This window comes from Muntiacus reevesi, chromosome 8, assembly GCF_963930625.1.
Source record: "Muntiacus reevesi chromosome 8, mMunRee1.1, whole genome shotgun sequence".
Lineage (NCBI taxonomy): Eukaryota > Metazoa > Chordata > Mammalia > Artiodactyla > Cervidae > Muntiacus > Muntiacus reevesi.
The window spans coordinates 19,257,235-19,278,885 of record NC_089256.1 but is presented as its reverse complement, the minus strand read 5'-3'; the positions used below and the strand labels follow the sequence as shown (position 1 = coordinate 19,278,885).

The 21,651-nt window shown below is 40.9% G+C and overlaps 1 protein-coding gene across 2 annotated transcripts in view; it reads left to right on the top strand.

Moving 5' to 3' along the window:
- The first annotated feature begins 2,264 nt into the window (after positions 1-2,264).
- The window catches only part of BRWD1 (bromodomain and WD repeat domain containing 1), a 123,926-nt gene continuing 104,539 nt past the window's right edge, over positions 2,265-21,651 (top strand). The window contains exons 1-5 of one of the 2 annotated variants that reach the window (XM_065942844.1): positions 2,265-2,555; positions 2,667-2,725; positions 2,862-2,891; positions 3,056-3,115; positions 21,155-21,305. In XM_065942844.1, the coding sequence (XP_065798916.1) occupies positions 2,507-2,555; positions 2,667-2,725; positions 2,862-2,891; positions 3,056-3,115; positions 21,155-21,305 (349 nt within the window). In that variant the 5' untranslated portion in view covers positions 2,265-2,506. The remainder of the gene's footprint in view (positions 2,556-2,666; positions 2,726-2,861; positions 2,892-3,055; positions 3,116-21,154; positions 21,306-21,651) is intronic. The other variant, XM_065942845.1, reaches the window with a different exon arrangement.

Here is a 21,651-nt window from a genome sequence, read left to right as displayed (position 1 = left end):
GCACAACCTTGACCCTACGAAGCCTCAAACTTGAGATTTTTATGAAGTTTCTTCTCATTCCACTTCAACCTCATCTTATGACTGAACTTCTTAGGTATTTCTGAAGCCATCTCTTTCTCTCTATCCTTATAATGACTGTTTCCTATTTTAGGGGTCTAAGTGGTTTCCTGTGTTAACACTCTCAAATCTATCCTAGATGAAAAAGAATCCTTTCTCCATTCGCACCCTTCACTTGCTCCCAGTTTCAACTCCTCCTCCCCTAATTTTAACTTTGATTTAATGAGTCCCATTCCACCTCCAAACTCACCTCAAGCATTCTTACTAAACTTGAGTTCCTAAACTTGGAATGTTATTCACATCTTGGCCCTTCCCACACTTAAGACTCTTCTAAAATCTCCCCGTCCTAGTGGCTCAGAGGGTAAAGAATCTGGGTACAATGCAGGAGACCTGGGATCAATCCCTGGGTGGGGAGGATCCTGTGGAGAAGGGAATGGCAACCCACCCCAGTATTCTTACCTGAAGAATTCCAAGGGCAGAGGAGCCTAGCGAGTTATAGTCCGTGGGGTCACAAAGAGTTGGACACAATCGAGTGACTAACACTTTGACTTTTCTCCCCCTCCCACAGGTGGGTTAACTTCCCTTCTATCCCGGCCCTAAATCTCAGTCATTCTTTCCATCCTATCTCCTAACAGACACTGAAATCTGGGATGGCAAAGCTGTAGCTTATTCCTTCATCTTTATCCCCATCACTTGATAGTGTTTGCTGAACCAACAGATACAAGACTCACTTGCTCAAACACGTTTGGACTATTCCCTCACAAACATGTATAAAAACTTCTGCCACGTGGTAGGAATAAAAGCTGGCATGTATATGGTGCCTGCTACATGCTAAGAACACAGGTTAACCCATTATATCCTCACAACCCTACAAAGTAGGGACAAATACCTGCAGTTTATTTGTGAAGAAAACTGGCCTCAGAGGTTGTGATTTACTTAAAAGTCACACACTGAACAGCTCGGCAAAGACCAGGGTCAGTCCATTCCAGGGTCTGCTCTAAACCACTACCCTAACTTCTCCATGCTGTGAAGGTCACTCTACTCCGTAGGAACTGGAATTTTCAGTGTCCACTCTTTGCTGGTTAGATAGCATCACGGACTCAATGGGCGTGAATCTGAGCAAACTCGAGGAAACAGCAAAGGACAGGGGAGTCTGGTTTGCTGCAGTCCATAAGGGTCGCAGAGTCGGACACGACTTAGGGACTGCAGAATAAACAACTCCTTGAGGGCAGTGTTTTGCTTCCTGCTGTTCTTTAGGGCTCACAACAGGGCCTTGGCTAGGCGGAGTGAATGAATCCGCAGCCTAGCACAGCCTGAAGGAAATTTCCGGATCCCCGTCCGCTGCCCCAGGCTCAAATCCTACTATTGCCTTCCAAGAGTATCCTAAGGACGCATGGCTCCCCCCTCCCCCAGGTGTCGTCTTAGGGAGTGGGCCGCTGCGTATCTTTGGCTCGCTTCCTCCCACCCCGCTTCCTATTCCGGCTAAGTCATCGCCGGCCTGGACTGCCTTCCCCAACTAGCCAGGTCGACATCCTCTGCGATGTAGTGCGTTTTCTTTCACCCTTCTGGGTTTCCCCAGAACTGCGGCGGGGTCTCACGATTCTTCTTCCTATTGCACTCTAGCAACGTGGAGTCTCCGTAACGTTTGCAGTACCCTCCGAACCGCAGAGGGTTAGTGTCCGAAGTCGCCCCCCTTCCCCGCATTCCTCCTCCCGTCTCCGGGCAAAGCTTCTCGGGCCGGTGTTCTACTCTTTGCAGCTGGCACGATTTTCAGTTTTAAGGGTTTCGCGTCCTCAAAGCCAGCGTTCTTTCGTGGGGGGCAAACGCACTGGCCCCAGCTGACCGTCTGTGATGTTCTTCTGACAGCCCGAAGCCGGAGACTCCGCCACGCCTCCTTGGGCCCCTGCGGCCCCGCGTCTCGCGGCTCGGTTCTGGCTGGAAAAGCGGGAGCCTGTCCCCACCCCCACCCTAGCCCCCGCCGCTGCCCCCGCCCGACCTCCGCCCCCGGCGCCAGCCCAGCCGCGCAGCCCGGCCGCCGCCTCACAATGGCCGGCTGCCGCTTCACCGCGCGCAGGGATCCAAGCCACGCGCGCTCCCCTCCCCCACCCGCCGCATCCCCGGTGCCCGACTCCTGGCGCATACAGCCTCCTCTCTGCGTCCCCTGAGCCAGAGAAGGAGGCGAGGCTCACTCTTCCGGGCGGGGCCCAAACGTCGTTCGTCCCGTGTCGCAGGTGGCTCCCACGGAGGAACTACTTTTGCTCCCACGGAGGAACTACTTTTTCTCCCGCGGGCACTACTTCGCGGAGGCGTCAGCGCTGGCGGCGCGCACGGCATGGCGGCGGCAGCAGCAGCGGCGGCGCGCCTGAGCTAGAGGGACGCCGGCCCGGTCAGGCCTCGGCGCGGCCTACACGCTTTGCTCGCCAGCTCCCGCCCCGGCCCCCGCCCGGCCATGGCGGAGCCTTCGCCCGCCCGACGCCCGGTGCCTCTCATCGAGTCGGGTAAGACGCGCGACGCCCGCGCCCTCCCCCGGCGCCCCCGCCCGGGCCCCGGCCCCTTCCTCGCCGCCACGGTCTCCCCGTCTCCTGACCGATCTCCCCGTTTCCCCGCAGAGCTGTACTTCCTCATCGCCCGGTACCTATCGGCCGGCCCATGTCGGAGAGCCGCCCAGGTGAGTGCGGGCCCGCGGGCGGTGGCCGCGCTCCAGGAGCTCCGGCCCCGCCGCCGCCCGGGGTCGCGGGAGGAGGGCGCCCGGTGGACTGGGGTGCGGCCCCCGCCCCCCTAACTGCGTGTCTCTTCGGCTGCAGGTGTTGGTGCAGGAGCTGGAGCAGTACCAGGTCTGTGCTTGGCGACGTCCCCCGCCGGCCCTGCCCGGGTGCCGCTCGATCGGCTCCCCGGCGCCCCCGCCCCTGCCCTGCCGCCCCCTGCCCCCTCAACCCCCCCACCCACACCCCTCCAGCCCCGCGCGGTGGTCAGTCGTGTGCATCTCGGGTCTTTGCAGTTGCTGCCGAAGAGGTTGGACTGGGAGGGCAACGAGCACAACAGGAGCTACGAGGAATTGGTGAGACTTTTGACATTTCCATCCTGATGTTTCCCAGCGCCTGCCCCCCTCCCCCGCCCCCTTTTCGGGGCTCCTGCTGGAGGGGCGAAGTGACAGAGCGGCGCTCGGAGGGGGCGGGCAGGCGGCCGGGGAACCACGGGGACGGCGGGACTTCCCCCCGTAGGTTTTGTTTTGTTTTGGGGTGGCTGGTTTGTTTGGGCAGGAAACGGCCCCGGGGGCGGCGGGGGTAGGTGGGGGCGACCCTGTGCCGCGGTTTGTGGCCGGGTGGGTCCCCAGGTGCGGTGCGTCTGGTGAGAGCGGGGGCGCGCCAGCCAGTCAGCGAGCTGCTCTCTTCTGTGTTTCTTCGGAGCCCGACTTGTAACTCGACCTCTGATTGGTCTTCCTCCATTTGCCCCTCCCAGATTCTCCAACCACTTGTTCCTAGGAATAGAAGCACCCGTGTCTGAAAGGTGGAGAGATGTTCCTTTCTCGGAACATTTTTCTTTTCTTTTCCCTCAGCAGAGTAATAAAAATCTTGCTGCTGTGAGACTCTGCCACTCCTCCAGTACTTTTGCCGCGCTAAACAGTGCTACACTTGTTGAGCGCCTTAGGAAACTTACTTTGATGAATTTTTAATATTGCTCTTTGCTGTATGTAACTGAATTTAGGCCCTAACGATGCAGTTTGTCTTGCTGGAGCACCAATAACATGGATTACAGTTCTCTTTTCGTTGTACTTTGTCATCTTTTTTAGTTCCTCTCACAATATGTGATTTGGTTTGAGCCACTTGTTAGTCCTTAGTGAAATAAAACATTTTTCAGGAAAATTTTTTTCCCGACTTGTGTATTAGGACAAAGGATTTTCTTTAGTTGCATAGTCAGCGTCTTGTACGTGCAAAACAGCTGAGAGAAAAAGAGCTGAGTGATCTTTTATCGCAGTTCTAACAACTGCAAGTAGAAGTAGGTGTTAATATAGAATAACATCACCATTCTTAAATTATATAAAAGGACAGAAATGGAAGGATTTGTTATCTATATATGACAAGTTTTTTTTAAACCTTTGTTGAAGTCTTGTTAATTTAGAACATAATTTACAGTGTTGTGATAATTTCTGCTGTACAGCAAAGTGATTGTTACACATGCTTAAATTCTTTTTCATATTCTTTTCCATTGTGGTTTGTCACAGGATATTAACTATAGTTCCCTGTGCTGTACAGAAGTACCTTGGTGTTTATCCATCCTAGATATAACAGTTTGCGTCTGTGAATCCCGAATTCCCGGTCTGTTCTTCCCCCACTCCCACCTCCTCTTTGGCAACCATAAGTCTATTCTCCGTGTTTATTTGTGAGTCTTTATGCTTAGTAGATACTGAACAGTTAAGTGTTGACACTTAAAGCTGGGTGAATGTAACGAAAGATTCTGTTTTAGTTGCCAGTTTTAATATTTCCCTTCCTAGAGTTTTTTGAAGCGAACTTTTATTTTAAAGAAAGGGAATTGTATAAATTCTTCATCATGGCAGAGTTTTTAATGGTTTCTTGAGTTTGACATTTTGAACGTTAAGGGAATATTTAAAGGATGTTTTACTCCTGTTACTAGGTGCAAACTGTGTCCATGAAGCAGAAAAGCATAATTTTTTTTTTTTAGAAAAGCATAATTTTTGAAAATCTTTTTTATTGAAGTATAGTTGAATTACAATGTGTTAATTACTGCTGTACGGCAAAGTGACTCGGTTACACACATATATACATTCCTTTTCATTTTCTTTTCCATTATGGCTTATTGCAGAATATAGATAGTTCCCTGTGCTATACAGTAGAACCTTTTTTATCCATTGTATATGTACCAGTTTGCATCTGCTAACCCCAAACTTCCAATCCAACCCTCTCCCACCGCCTCTCCCCATCAAAGCATTATTGATAAGATGTGCAGCTATGTTACTGAGGATAAAATTGTTACATTTTAAAATAACCATGATACTATAACTACTGGGGAAGTTACATTAAAAATAGATTTACATATTTTTTGGCTTTTCCTGTTAGTACTGCTTAAAACTTAAAATTCTGCCTTAAGGACTTCCCTGGTGGTCCAGTGGTTAAAACTCTGTGCTTCAACTGAGATCCTTCATATACTGCACAGTGTGGCCAAAAAAATAAAAATAAAATTCTGCTTTAAATTATTCGGAATCTTGCTCTGTGATGTATCCCTGTGATGTGGCTGTGACATACGTTTTCTCACTGCCTGGATGATTTGTCTTGTGAGGATCCTCTGCCTCCTTTACCTTCCCTCTGCCTCCTTTCCCAGCACTAAGTGGTAGACGGTGAACTTTCTGTGTAGAGAATTATTCTTTTGTCAAGGGTATGTGAGTAGCTTCTAGTTCTCCAAACACTTTTTCTTTTTAAAAATATTTTTTAAGAAGTATTCCAGGTGGCACTAGTGGTGAAGAACCCTCCTGCCAATGTGGGTTTGAACCCTGGGTCAGGAAGATCCCCTGGAGGAGCACATGTCCGCCCGCTGCAGTATTCTTGCCTGGAGAATTCCACAGACAGAGGAGCCTGGCAGGCTATGGTCCTTATGGTTCGGAAAGAGTCAGACATGATTGAAGCGACTTAGCAGGGACACATTCAAATATACACAAATGAGAACAATGTAACGGGTCTCCATATCATAAATTCATTACCAGTTTGCTATATTTTTCAATATTTGCCTTGAATTGGGCTTCATACAGGGTTCATGCATCACATTGAAATAATCTTAAATCTTTCTATCTTGTATAGTTTTTTTTTTCCCCCCCTGTGCTGTAGATTTACTGAAGAGACTTGAGTTATTCTGTAGAATATTCACATTTTGATTTTGTCTAAATCCTTATAATGTTGTTTGTTTCTGTATGTTGTTAATTCCTTTTTCTCAGTAGTTCTGATTCTTGGATCAGAACCATCTGGAAAGCTTTATAAAATCTGCCCAGGCTGTGCCCCAGACCACTTAAATCAGAATTTTTGTGGTGGGACTGAACATCACTATTATTTTAAAGCCTTTCAAGTGATTCCAGTATTCCTATCTGCACAGCTGCAGTTTATCTTAGGCTTGTGACTATGCTATTAGTCCAGCCTGTGCTTTGGAAGCAAGAATACCTTTGGTATTTTCTTAGGAAAATTGAAACTAGTTATCTCTCAATACCAACTCTGCATTAGCAGTTGAGCCTGTGAATTTTTATGTAATTTTTATGATTTATAGGTGGTAAAGAAAGGGGAAGAATGAAATAGAAGTATAGAATTAGGCATGAGAATTGGAAAGGTTTTTAAAGGAGGGGTATATTTGGAAAGGGGATAGAGATTTGATACACTTTGTAATTGAGTGATATGATAGATCATTTTTTGTAGGCCAGTCTCTTCCTTAAGCAGAGAAAAAAATCAAGATTCTTAAATTGTAGACTATCATTAGGGGGTTTATTGTCATTAACACTTTTTTATTTGTTTGGTCATGTTTGAATAGACCTTTTGTGTAAGGAGAACACTTCAGAGATATTTGTATTGAAATCAGTATTTGGTTTATTAGAATTGTAAGTAGTCATTTTTTTTAAACCTTGAAGTTCACTTACAAATCTAATAAATCTAGTAATATGTAGAAACCAGTATATTTATTTCTACATTTTGATTAGTGTTTGATTTGTCATGGGAGTTTAATCTTAAAATATTTAACACGACTTAAAAAATATTAACACCACTTAATTAAATTTCCTTAAGGGTTTCCACACTATATTTACAATGATGGATTTAATCTGTAGAAGCCTCTATATGGCACATTTAGATCTAAGCATAATCTTTCTAAGAATTTTAAGTGTTGTAAATATATTTTAAGTTTATCAAGTAGATTATTTTTTACTCTTTCAAACATTAAAAATAGTTTAGTAAGTGCAACATTTGTTAGTATATCAGAATAACTGTGACTTGTACAAATATTTCTCTGCTTCTTTTCTTCACTTCTACTTATTTGTCAACCTTCCTCAGTTTACGAATTCACTCTCCAAATTAAGGGGAGAGTGGTATAACCATCTTGAGCTTCTTACTGGATTGAGGACTCAGGTTATGATAGAAAATTCTAACCCAAGATGTGAGATTCGGGTGCTCCGCCAGATAGACTGTTGGAGTCTAAAGTTGAACCTTTTTTTCTTTTTTTAATAGCAAGGCTATTTATTTACTCATTTGAAACAAAACTCCCAGAACTTCCCTGGCAGTGGTTAAGACTCTTTGCTTCCACTGCAGGGGTCAGGGGTTCCATCCTTGGTCAGGGAATTGAGATCCTGTATGCTGTGCCAAACAGCCAAAAAATGAATAACTAAAATGATACAACTATGTATTCCAAATCTGTATTGCAACTAGTCACATTACCATTTGTGTTGTTCATTGTGGAGTCTAAAGACCCTTTATCCTGAGTGCAGCCTTTTTTTTCCCTCTCCATATGGATTCTGCATTGTCTTTGTACTTGACTGTAGAGATCAATGTAGGCATTTCATTGATACCACTTGGGAACAGTTAATGATCATAGCAGTGTGATAAGAAGCTGCAGTCTAGCAATAGGACAGTGTTAAGTTAGAAATTTGGGCTGTAATCCTGCCTTTCTAGTTGCTACTACATTTTCATGTTCATTTGTTAAGTCGTGTCTGACTCTTTGAGACCCCATGAACTGCAACATGCCAGGCTTCCCTGTGCTCCAGTGTCTTCTGGAGTTTGCTCAAGTTCTTGTTCACTGAGTGAGTGACGCTATCCAATCATCTCATCCTCTGTTGCCTGCTTTTCCTCTTGCCCTCAATCTTTACCAGCATCGTGATCTTTTCCAATCAGTAAGCTCTTTGCATCAGTGGCCAAAGTATTGGAGCTTCAGCTTCAGCACCAGTCCTTCCAATAAATGTTCAGGGTTGATTTCCTTTAGGATTGACTGGCTTGATCTCCTTGCAGTCCGAGGGACTCTAAATTAGAGTCTTCTTCAGCACCACAATTCAAAAGTATTAATTCTTCGGTGCTCAACTTTCTTTGTGGTCCATCTCTCATATCCATATGTGACTACTGGAAAAACCATAGCTTTGACACATGTAATCTCAGGCAGATTATTTAATCTCTTCCTCAGTTCTTTAATCTGTATAACAATAAAAAGTGTTGTAAACATACTGAAAAAATGATTTTGCTGTGCTGGGCACACAGTAGTAATCAATAGTATTTATGAGTAATAACATTGATGGGACCGTTAAGTCATAATGTGTAGACTTCCCCTTCACCTAATTTATATTTGTAGTGTCTTGTGAAATAACAAAATACAGTCTGTGTGAGCTCTAATACATGGGCTAAGGATACCTGGTTTTTACCCTTATGGATGACCACAAAGTAGGATGGAGAATGGCATTCTCTCTAGCTTAGTCCCAAATCATGGTAGTGGTGTTGCTGTCTGAGCCACTTAGTCTTGGCTGTGCTACTTTTTTCCTTGTTCTCCACAACTTATTTTGATATTTCTTTTAATGAAAGTTTGTTGACAATGATTTTAGTTTTCCTTTTTGGTTTGAAAACTTGTTTTGATTTTATTAAATACATTTTTTTTTAAAGCTGTGACATTCTGGTTGGTTGGTTCTGTTTTTTTTTTTTTTTCTTTTCAGCACATTAGTATTGAAAAGCCAACAGTCTTACTGTTTCTTCTTTTAAGATGTATGTGAGTTTAATTAATTAATTTGGCTGTGTTGAGCCTTAGTAGTGACACCTGGGCCTAGTTGCTTTGAGGCATTTGAGCCTGTGTCCCCTACATTGTAAGGTGAATTCTTAATCACTGGACCACCAGGGAAGTCCCAATATAATGTTTTTCTCTCTGGCTGTTTTTCAAGATTTTAATTTTGTCTTTAATTTTCAGAAGGTTTATGTGATATACCATAGTCATTATCACTATATAACAAATTATCTGAAACTTACTGAATTAAAACAGCACAAATTAATTAATTAATTTCTCTTTGGCCATGCCACACAGAATATGGGATCTTATTTGCCCGACCAGGGAAGGAACCCATGACCCCTGCATTGGAAGCACTGAGTCTTAACCACTGGACCACCAGAGAATTCCCACAGAGTTACTGTCTCACAGTTTGTCAGAAGTCCAGGCACAACTGAGCTGAATTCTCTTTCTCAGCCTCTCAAGGTTGCTCTCAAAGTGTTGGCCAGAGCTGGCGTTTCCACTGAAAGCTTGACTGTGGAAGGAGCTGCTTCCACATTCACATGGTTTTTGGCTGGCTACAGTCCCTGGAGTGGACTGTTGGGCTGAGAGCCTTGACTCGATTCCTGGTTGGCTCTTGGCTGCCCTCAGCTCCATACTAACTTGATCTCTCCAACTGAGCAACTTGCTTTGTCAGAAGATGAAAGCTGACAAGGCGGTAGCCTGAAGGCAAGACAGAAGTCACACTCTTTTGTAACCTAGTAATGGATATGTTACCCAGTGTTAGTGCTCTGTTGGTTAGAAATAAGCTACTCATGGGGAGGGGACTCACAAAGTCTGTGAGTACCAGAAGGTGGAAATATTGGAGTCCGTGTCAGAAACTGCCTACCACATGTGCCTAGGTGGGTTTTTTGGGCACTTGAAGGTTCTCTGAGCTTCTTAAACCTGTAGGATATCAAGTAGTTCAATCAATACCTTAAAAGTCCCATGTAGAAAGGATGGAAGCATCGGACAGAGTAAGTATTTTGAGGAGATAATGGCTGAACATTTTCCAGCATCAGCCAGTTCTAGGTCTGCTGCTGTTGGCCACTCCCTCTCTTGACCCTGGGTCTCATGTTTTGTTTTGCTGTGTTTTTCATCTTTTGAAGTATACTGGGCCTTTTTACATTAAAAAAGTAGTTTAGTTAGTCTCCGTAAAGAAGGTACTGGGACTTGCCTGGTGGTCCAGTGGTTAAGAGTCTGTGTTTCCATTGCATGGGGCAGGAGTTTGATTCCTGGTTGGGGAACTGAGATCCCACATGCTTTCAGATGTGGTCAAAAAAAAAAAAAAAAAAAGATGTGCCTCTCACCACCCCCTCCTCCGGCAGCCCCCAAATTATTAGTGTGGGGTTGGGTCAATCTAATTTGTATCTGATCATCTCTGACCTTTTGTGTGACTTTAATTGCATTCATTTAATAATTGGCTCACATGTTTTGAGGGTGGGATTAAGACTTTCTTTTTCAGCCAGTTTTGAAATTTGGGCCATAATGAGATTCTTGGGAGGTCATACTTTATGGCCCAGTTGCCAGCTTTCCAGACTTTGTAAGATCCTGTGCTGTTTTATAGTTCCGCTGCCAACTTTTTGTTTGATGAAGAGTTCTCTTTGCTCTCCAGTCCAGCCATTGGCTTTCTACCTTGAACTGTCCTTACCTTAGGAGGTTTCTCTCCCAGCTGCTCTGTGTCCAGTTTTTGGCCCTGTGTAGTTGGTGAAGGCCTATGGAAGGGAATGGGAGTGGGTGCCACTTACTCTGAGGAAGCTCCTTAGCATTCTCATCACTTGTGCGAGTCTGCAGGCGGTTGTTTAAAGGTTTGGCAGATTTTTTCTTTTTCTCATCTGTGTCAGTTCTTCCTGCCTGTCTGCAAGGGATGAAAACAGCTGAAGTCTTGTTTTCTGTTCACAGAAGGGCTTATCAGTTTCTGGGGTGTAGTTAATTTAGATTTGTTTTCTTAGCTCTGTGAAGGGTAGGTATTGATAAAAGTTATTTTAAAGATAATCCAGCTTGTTCTCGCTTTAAAAAAATTATTTTTGGTTGCACTGGGTCTTGCTGAGTGAGGGCTTTAGTGTGGTGCTTGGGCTTCTGATTGAGGTGGCTTCTCTTGTTGCAGGACATGAGGTCTAGGCACGCAGGCTCAGTGGTTGTCGAGCAACAGGCTTCATTGTTTGGAAACATGTGGAATATTCATTCCCAGACCAGGGATCGAACCCATGTCCACTGCATTGGTAGGCGGATTCTTAGCCTTTGGACCACCAGGGAGGTCCCAGGTTGTTCTCCTTTTTAAGGTGAGAATTAGTTGGGAGTGTAGTAAGCTAGTGTATACAAAGTTCTTACCACAGTGTCGGATAATAGTCACTGTGTCAAGTATTAGCTGTTATTAATGTCATGAATTGGTCAAAACTTTGAAATACTTAGACGTGTACATTGTAAATATACATTATTACCTCTTGTTATTTTTGTTAATGTGGAATCTGAAGTCCTAGTGAGTACTTTGTCTAGCTTTCCCATAACTAGTTAGATGTAGAGTTAGAACTGTTAACTGTATTTCCTGTGGATCTGGAGAGTCCCTGACCCCCTTTTTTCTGGTATCAGTTAGTTAAATTATCACTGGTTTACGTGAGGCCGGCCGGGTGTTAGATGGAGAGACCTTTGCCTGAGAAAGACCTTGTGGTAGGGCCTCAATTTAAAGCCTTAAAATTTGCCCTTATTTTTATGTAAATATTTGAAGATATTGATAGTGACCTTTCTATAGGTATTTAAAAACTGGCATGTAATCAGTTCATTAGCTTTTCTGGGTGAACTGTGGCTAAAAATAGGCCTAATGTTAAAGCTTGCTTAAGTTCATTTTAGAATATTCAGAAAATGCAAAAGCAAAGAAAAAATGCAAAAAATCACTAAAATGAGAAGTGTTTATTTTTCTTTATGCATATAATTTAACAAAACTGGGGTAAAAAAATTAATTCCTTGCCATTTCTCTGGAAAATTTTACCTAACTATTTGCTTCTTGGACATTTGGTTGGTTTCCAGGTTTTTCTATTAGTGATTCTGTGAATATCAAAATGAAATCTGTATGTCTATGTATTTATTTGTCTGTTGTACATAATTGTCCCTTGTAATAAATTTCTAGAAATTTAATCATTGAGTAAAGTGGTTTACTGACTTCCCTGGTCGCTCAGCTGATAAAAGGGTCCACCTGCAGTGCAGGAGACCTGGGTTCGATCCCTCGGTTGGGAAGGTCCCCTGGAGAAGGGAATGGCAACCCACTCCAGTATTCTGGCCTGGAGAATTCCATGAACTGTATAGTCCATGGGAGCATAAAGTCAGACAAGACTGAGTGACTTTCACTTCACAAAATGGTTTACATTTTATAATATTTGATTTCTTCTCCTTAGGTTTCTTCCTTTTTAAACTTTCGACTACTGTATGCAGTAATACACTGATTTCATACCCACATAACCTTTTTTTAATCTCTGTTAATTTGATGGATCAAATAGTATTCATGGTTAAGGTTTGAGGCATTTTTTGCCAAGTATTGCACAGAAAAGCTTTAACCTTTGTATTTTCTCTCTTAGTTTTCTCAGCAACCCTGTTACCTTATATGTATCATGATTTCCTGTTTGAAATGAACTTGGAAGAGACAAGTAACTTGGATGAGGTTATGTTTATCTGGGCTGTATGCTGCGCTTTGTGTGTTGACCATTCAGTAATGCGTGGTGCATTTATGCAATAAATAAGTCTGCCATGTTCACAGTTCCAGGGTACCAGTCTGGAGGAGATGGACAAGGCTCCTATGTTCATGGAGCTGGCCCCTTGGGGTGTAGCTGACCAGGAGCAGCATACCAGTTACTGTAATACAAATTCAGACTGGTGATGGGGATTGGGAAAGGAGGGTGAAAGGAGATACCTGATATTTAAGGAATGGTGAGGGAAAGCTTTTTTTGATGGGATAACATTTGACCTGAAGGATGAAAAGGAGCCAGCTAAGTGAAGATCAGAAGAAAGTGTGGTCACCGTCAGCCTTAAAAACCTGCATAACCTCTGACCCAGTAGTTAAATGTCTAGGATTTTTTTTAAAGGAAGTGAGTTTATTGGCTGTTGGTAATCATCTTTTTTGAATTGCCTTTTTATATCTTTTATCTGATTTTCTACTACTATCTTACTGTTTTGTAAGTATTCTCTGTATATATATATATATAGGTTATTCTTTAGTCTGTCACTTGTTCTGAATTCCTTTTTGCAGTTTGCAGGTTGCTTTTTAGTTTTCTTTGGGGGTTTTTCTTTCTTTTGATGGTTCAAGATTTTTAATGCTTTGCATCTCTTAATCTTTATTTTGCCTTTATGGTTGTCCTTAAGGCCTTTCTGTACAATAAAATTATAAAGGCAATATTGTGTATCTATTCATTTATATTTTTTCCTATGCCATTTATAATTTCTTTTTTAATGTCTTTATATAGAGTATATTTTAGCATTTGGTTAATATATTTGAGTCTAGCCTTTTACAGTTTGTCAGTCAGTTAACGAGTACCATCTGAGTCATCTCTCTTTGTAGAGAATGCAGTCATCATTATTTTCTAAGTTCTTTCTGACTTTCCTCCATGATCTTTTTTTTGTTCCTGTGACATTCTGTGCTGTTTTCATGAAGGTGATCATTACATACTAGGGAACTGGCTCTGAACTGTAACTTAACCAATAGCTGTGAAGCCATGGGTCCTTTCTGGCTTTTTATTTAGGAATTACTATTTCTGTTGTGAGGGTGTAATTGCATTTACCTAGTATTTGATACATTTCTGGGCTTAGCAGCTGAACCTTTGAATCTCCATCAGCTACATTTCTTTTATGTGACTCTGTAAACTCTTGATTTATGTCTGTATTGTATTTTATGAATTTGTTTTAAAGATGTAGCTAAAAGAATAAGTTTTATTTCTTTTGATCCTTTGAAATAGGTACATTTCTTTTGATAATTTGAAACAGGTACAGACTTCTGGGTGAAATAATGAGCTCAGACTGACTAGGAGATGTTTTGCCTTAGTGTTGAAATCTGTGGTCTTTACTATGTACATGTGACTGAAATTATTTGACCAAGAACTTTTATTATTTCATATCTTCTGTAGGCTGTAGCTTTTGTAAAATTCATGTGTTTAAAAGTGCACCTGTATTGGGAATTCCCTGGTCATCCAGTGATTAGGACTGTGCGCTTCCACTGCAAGAGTCACAGGTTGGATCTCTGGTTGGAAAACTAAGATTCCACAAGCTGTGTGGCCAAAAAAAAAAAGTGTGCTGGTCTCTTCTCTTTTATTGGGTTGACTAAAAATTTCCTTTGTTTTTTAAGTAAAAATAAGAGACGGTTTTTCATTTTAACCGAGAACTTTATTGAGCATGTTCACCATTTTGTTCCACTACCTTCTGCCTTTTTTCAGGCAACTTCATAATTCTATCTTCCTCGATTTTTTTTTTTTAATCTTTTTGAACAAAGAACTATTCCAGTGGCCTTTTACGGTCTCCAGGGAATTGAATTTTTTTTCATTAAGAGAATTTTGAAAAGACCATCCAAAGGTGCAGTGTCTGAATATAGCAGATAAATCAGAGCTTCCCAGCCAAGCTGTAACAGTTTTCGTCTGGTCATCAAAAAACATGGGTCTTGTGTTATCGTGATGGAAAATTATGCATTTTTTTGTTGTCTAATTCCAGACGCTTTTCGATGAATACTGCTTTCAGTTGGTCTAATCAGAACTAATCATTAGGTTTTCTGGAAGGAGCTCATAATAGAGGACTCCCTTCCAGTCTCACCATGTACACAGCATCACTTTCTTTGGATGAAGACCAGCCTTTGATATGGTTGGTGGTGGTTCATTTTGCTTACCCCATAATCTCTTCCATTTCACATGATTGCAAAATAGTCACTTTTCATCGCTTGTCACAATTTGCTTTAAAAAATAACTTTTCATTATGTTTAAGTAGAGATTCACATGCAGAAATGCAGTCAAGAAAGTTTTCTTTGCTTAGCTTATGTGGCACCCAAATATCAAAGCAATGAACATGACCAAGTGGGTGCAAATGATTTTCAGCACTTGATTTGGATATTTAAATTTTTTATTTATTTAATTTTGGTTTTCATTGCTAACTCGAGGATTTTCTCTAGTTGTGGTAAGTGGGGGCTGTTCTTCACTGTGGTATGCAGGCTTTTTATTGCGGTGGCTTTTCTTGTTGCAGAGCACAGGATCTAGGTGCTCGGGCTTCAGTAGTTGTGGCACTTGGGCTCAGTCGTTGAGGCTCTAGAGCGCAGGCTCAGAAATTGTGGCACATGGGCTTACTTGCTCCACAGCATGTGAAATCTTCTGGACCAGGGATCAAAGCCATGTCCCCTGCATTGGCAGGCAGATTCTTATCCACTGTGCTACCGGGAAGTCTTGATTTGGATATTTTGAGTATGTTGGCTGACTGCCTCATCGTATAACTATTCTCAGTGTCTCGCTTTGATTGTTATCAACTTCATCTGGTCTGCCTGACCATGGAGCATCATCCAGTGAGAAACCTCCAGCACAAAACTTCACAAACCACTTTTGACATGTTTGGGATCAGTCACAGCACCTTCTCCATACACTGCACAAGTCTTTTGTGTTGGGTTTTTACATTTCTTGAAATAATAAAGCATAATATGCCAAAAATGTTGATTTTCCCCCCTAGCTTCAATTTTAAAATGGCTACACAAAAATTCACCATTTTCAATAAGTTTTTTATTTTAATGTATGCTGATATGACAGTTGTCACAAGACAATCTAACAAAATAACTTCGAATGAAGTTAAGACAACTAAGTGCTATGAAAGCCATTGTAACTGAAAACGAATGAACTTTTTGGCCAACCCAGTGATACCATCTTGTTAAACATTTTTAAAAATGAAGTTTTTTTGAGGGGGGAGTGGATATTTATCTCTTTATTAAGTTCCATATAGGATTCAGACTTTAATAAGTCCATGTTTTGGTCATACTCAGCTTAGAAAATTCTGTTATCGTGATTGGATACAGCAGAAATCTCAAAATGCGGCTTCCCAGATGGTGCTGGCACTAGTTCCCACCTGCTAATGCAGGAGACTTAAGAGACGCTAGTTCAATCCCTGGGTTGGGAAGATCTCCTGGAGGAGGGCATGGCTACTCATTCCAGTATTCTTGCCTGAGAATCCCATGGACAGAGGAACCTGGCAGGCTACGGTTCATGGGGTCCACAGAGTCAGACAAGACTAATGCACACAAATTTCAAGAAGCTTCAGAAGCCAGTTGATTTATGGATAAAGTCCCTGAGAATTTTGCTTTCTGTATTTTACTCTTGTCAGATGATCTGATGATAGGTCTAGAAACAGCAAAAGAACTCTCTTAATCAAGAAAATCAGGTATCTTATGGAAATTCCCTGGCAGTCCACTGGTTAGGACTTTCACTCTCAGGGCCAGGGTTCAATCCCAAACAAGCAGACAATATCAAAAATGTTAGATTTTTTTTCTCCTGAGTAGTTTGTAATTTGGAAAAGCTTAAATGGTCTAGAAAGAGGGGTCATTGTTTTGCTAAGGGAGGATGAAAATGATATTAATAGATTGCATAAAAATGCTAGCTAAGGCTGTATCTCTTGTTTAACATAGCAGTCAGCATTAATAGCATTTTCTAGGCAAGCCTGGCTTGATTGAGATGGTTGGTGGATTACTTTGTTACAGATACTCGGATTGGTAAACATGCTGTTAGGATTGGTGAGATTGCATGTGGCACGATAGACTTATCAAATATATTTGCTGAGAAGCAGTGACTTAAATAACAATAAAGATCTACAATGGTTTCTTACATGTCTATAAATAGAATTGATGTAGGGGTCTAATGGTATCACTAGAGTCAGTCCTTGCCATTTTGGTCTTTTTACCTCAGACTCTCAGTTTTTACGTTGCTGGATGGTTTTTTGCAGTTCTTGTCATCATACCCTAGAAATGCTGGGAGGGAAGAATTCTTTCTTCCTATGACTATTTTATAGGGAGGACAATTTTTCCAGGAATGTTCCCTTGCCTCAGGAGATTGCTTCTCAGTTTCATTGGCCAGAACTAGATCATGTGGTCTCTTGGTTATGAAAGAATCTGGAAAAGTGAGGTAATGCTGAAGTGGGGAGGTGATAGCTGTTGGGTAAGCAAGCAGTCACTGCTCTGAGAAGCTAGAGCTAGTTAACTTTCTGTAGTTAAAACGCACTGAAGTGCTTTTACATGAAGGTCTCACGCCAGCACTAGAACATTTCTCTGCGTAGGTCCTTTTGTCTATACTGTTAAGCTCTTTTTTCCTCTTCTGTGGTAATATTCTGCTATTGATACTAAACTTGCACTTTTTAAATAAAGAATAAGGTCTGTCATCAGAAGCTGAGGAGAATTTCTTAAGCAAGGAAGACACCAAATTTTGTATTTTGTGTAAAAGGCAGGGCTTCCTGTCACTTGTGTTTCATTGTTGTACTGTAATTTTCAGTTACAGGAGTTACAGTAGTTTACTCATTCATTTTCCATTGCAGAATTTTTGGATGTAGCTTAAGATACTTTGAGGGAAAGGTAACGGTCAGACAGGTACATCTTTAAGATATTGAATATTCATTTTAGGTCCTGGTTAGATTACAGCATCCCAAACTTTACAGAACAAGCTTTTTTCCCCCATAATTTTCCAATTAGGTTATCTAGACTCTACTCCCACTTTCTCTAACTGCTACCCAGGGCTTGAAGAGGCTTATGACCAGAACTTGGTGATAATGACACAGTGATTCTAGGGTTGTGGCTGATAAACTTCCTGAAGCTGAATATGGCTACAATGAACAAGATGGTAGAGGGATTGGCTGTTGGACCATTGGAGGGACTTGGTTTCTGGCCTGACTCCTGAGAACCTTGTATGACTGATTTACTGATTGAAGCTCTCGTTAGAAACTGTTACCCATGCTCTTGTCTAGGACTTGAAAATATTAAAGGAAAATTACCTATTTGTTACTTATTATATTAATTTTTATCAATATATTTTTAAAAATTCAGGACTGTTTATTTTTTTTTTGGTCTATATTGGACCATATTATTTTTCAGATACATCTTATTTTGTATGAGAATAGGATGTCCCCCCCACGCCAGATCTCTGGTTATTATTATTATTTTGATTTGGTTACGTTAGAATCCTCAGAAAAAATGCAGAGAATCTGTAATTCTCTTCATGAGAATTAATAACTGCCATATAGAGTCCATACTTCTATAAGGAGTTTATCTAGATCCACTTGCCTATTATTTTAATGATCAGTTTTATTGCTTCTTCAACACAGGCAGTCTTTTACTGCGTGTTTGTAAAGCTCTTTTTCCATATCACTTGAGAGAAAATAAGATTCTACCACTGGGAAACAATCTGTTTAAAATTTTCTATCCATACCTTTTCTCTCTGGAGAATTTTTTTTTTATCCATAGCTTTTTAGCTGATCTTCAAAAACAAGTCTCCATTCAACTCAGATAGAGTTGGTTGTGTATATAGTTAAGAGTTCTCTGGCACCTAAATGGGCTACCCTGGTGGCTCAGAAGATAAAGAATCTGCTTGCGATGCAGAAGACTGGGTTTGATTCTTAGGTCGGGAAGATCCCCTGGAGAAGGAAGTGGCAACCCACTCCAGTATTCTTGCCTGGAGAATCCCATGGACAGAGGAGGCTGGTGGCCTGCAGACCATGGGGTCACAAGTAGCTGGACGGGACTGAGAGACTAACACATACATCTGCCTAAATAGTGGAAACCTTAAAGAGAACTATTAGAGAGGTGTGATTTTCCACCTTATCGAGGTCATGTTGCCATTGCCCACAGTCATTTTATCTTAAATATTTAACCCATAGGATATTTAATCCTTATGTTGTTCAGGTCACTCAGTACAATTGCTTTAATAGGGTTTTTGTTTTCAGGTTTTCTTTACTGACAAGGTCTTAGATCTTTGATTTTCTTGATCCTGTTGGAATTACCTTCTAGTTCCTTCTGTCTTCCTTTCCACTCTTATGATGAGCTAATATTTGCAACAGTTCTTGAACTTTTACGTACTGACACTTCACAGCAGAGGGCTAAGTGTATCGAATGCTTTTTTGAGGTCTATCTGAGCTCTGATAATATCTTTTGAGATTTGCCTTGGAATATCTATTATGGTGGGAAATGTTAAATCAGGTTGGAAAATTGAAGATGTCACCAGGGTTTATGAACCAAAAACTTTATTTTGAATCCAAATTTATTTTACGTTGAATTCTTGATTCAGAGCCAAAAGAGATTTATTAATAGAAGTTGGTTTCAATTTTTTTTTGGAGTGGTGTTTCTCAAGGAGTTTGGAAATAATGTGGAGCATTGTTGGTGTCAGAATGGCGTGGGGAATATTTTTGGCATTAATGGAAGGGAGCAGAGATACTGTGTGTCTTGAATGTGGGGACAATCCTACAGTGATATTTTGTCAGAACTTCCTCAATGCTGGTAGCAACATGATTGAGGAGCCCTTGGGATGAAGTGTTAAAATTTATGCCAAATCATATCAGGTAACATTAGGTTTTTTGTTTTTTTTTTTTTTAGATATAATTGACAGAGTAAACTGCATATAAAGTGTTTGAGTGATAGATTTAGATGTGTTACACCCATGAACCCATCACCACAGTGAAGATAGTGAACATACCTCTTACACTTAAAGGTTTCCTCTTCATAATTCCTTCTGCTTCTCTCCCAACCCCCAGTAACCTGTGACCTGCTTTCTGTAACTATAAGTTAATTTGCATTTTCTGGAGTTTTATATAAATGAAATTATACAGCCTGTTCTCTTTTTCTGGATTCTTTCCACAGTTATTTTGAGATTCATCCATTTATTTGTGTTACTAAATTTCCTTATTGCTGAGTAGTATTCCATTGTACAGACACAGTAATGTGTCTAGTCATTCACCCGTTAATGGACATTTGAATTGTGTTCACTTGGGGCTCTTGAGAAGAAAGCTGTTCAAGAACATTCATGTGCAAACCTTAATGTGAACATATGCTTCCTTTTTTCTTCTGTAAACATCTACGAGTATTATAGCTGGGTAAAATGGTTATGTATGTGTCATATTAAAGACACTACCCTACTGTTTTCCAAAGTGATTGTATTATTTTCCCTTTCCACCAGCAGTTTCTCTACATTCTTGTGATCTTGGTCTGGTCAGTTTTTAAAATTTTAGCTTTTTTAATAGATGTGATATCTCATTATGGTTTTAATTTGTATTTCATCTATTACCAGTGATGTTGAGCATCTTTTCATGTGTTTTTTTGCCATCTGTATATCTTCTTTGGTGAGGTATATAGTCAAACCATTCTTAAAAATTAGGTTTTTAAAAATTTATTGTCTTGATAGTTCTTTATGTATTTTGGATATGAGTCCTTTATCAGATACATACTTTGCAAATATTTTCTTTCAGCCTGTGGTTGTCTTTTCATCCTCTTAACAATATCTGTTGAAAAACCAGAGGTTGTTTTGGTGAAGTATACTTTATCTGTTGTTTTGTGGATTTTGATTTTGGTGTCATTTTCAAAATCTTTGCTTAATGTCAGGTCATAAAGATTTTTCTCTATAGTTTTCTTTTATAGATTTTACAGTTTTAGATGATACATTTAGATCTATGATATGTCTTGAGATAATTTTTGTTTATGGTGTTATGTACGTATTAAAGTTAATTACCTGGTGGCTCAGATGGTAAAGAATCTGCCTCCAGTGCGAAGACCCGGGTTTGATCCCTGGTTTGGGAAGATCCCCTGGAGAAGGGAATGGCTACCCACCCCATTATTCTTGCCTGGAGAATTTCATGAACAGTGGAGCCTGGTGGCTACAAACTATGGGGTCGCAAAGAGTTGGACATGACTAAGCAACTAACACTTTCATTATTATTATAATTAGTTTGACAAATGGGTATTCCCTTGTTTTGACACCAAGTTTGAAAAGATTTATCTTTTCTTTTCTGCACCTTTGCTAAAAATCAATTGTTCTTATATAACAGGTCCTGAAATCAAGTGGTTAGTCCTCAACTTTGCTCTTTTTCAAAGCTGCTTTGGCTTTTCTAAGCTGTTTGCATATACATTTTAGAATAAAATTTTCAATTTCTAACAATGAAAAAAAGCCTACTGGGATTTTGGTTGGGATGACTTTGAATCTGTAGATTAATTTACTGCTTATTTTGTTTTTTAATTTCTCACAGCAGCATTTTGTGGTTTTCTTTGTATATGTTTCTCACATGTTTTGTCAGACTTGTCCCTAAGTATTTGTTTTTTTGAAACTCTTGTAAAAAATGTTGTTTTCAAAACTTGCTCTCCAATCAGGTCTTATCCAATAAGCATGTGGCTCCTGACCATCTGTTGCAAATCTGCCAGCGCATCGGTCCCATGCTGGATAAAGAGATCCCACCCAGCATTTCAAGAGTCACTTCTTTACTTGGGGCAGGAAGGCAGTCTTTGCTACGTACAGCAAAAGGTACCTTAATTTGAAGAAGTGTTCTGCTTTGTATTACTAGCTTAATAATTACTATAATTGTGAAGTAATGTAAGCATTGTGGAAGAAAGGTGATATGTAACTAAAAACCATGCTGTGGACTATAAAATTCTCTGCATTTAGCCTAGGCATTGAATTCTATTACGTCAGTGTTTAATGGGTCCTTCTGCATTTTAAAAAATGATAAAGGTATAGATGTTAAGCTCAAAAGCTTGAATTTATTCTGAGATGTGTTTGAGGTTTTATCAATGTGAGTTCTTAATTTTCCATTTTGTAGCTCACTTATAACTTCATTGAATGTAATTGTATGTGTCTAATAAACTCTTTA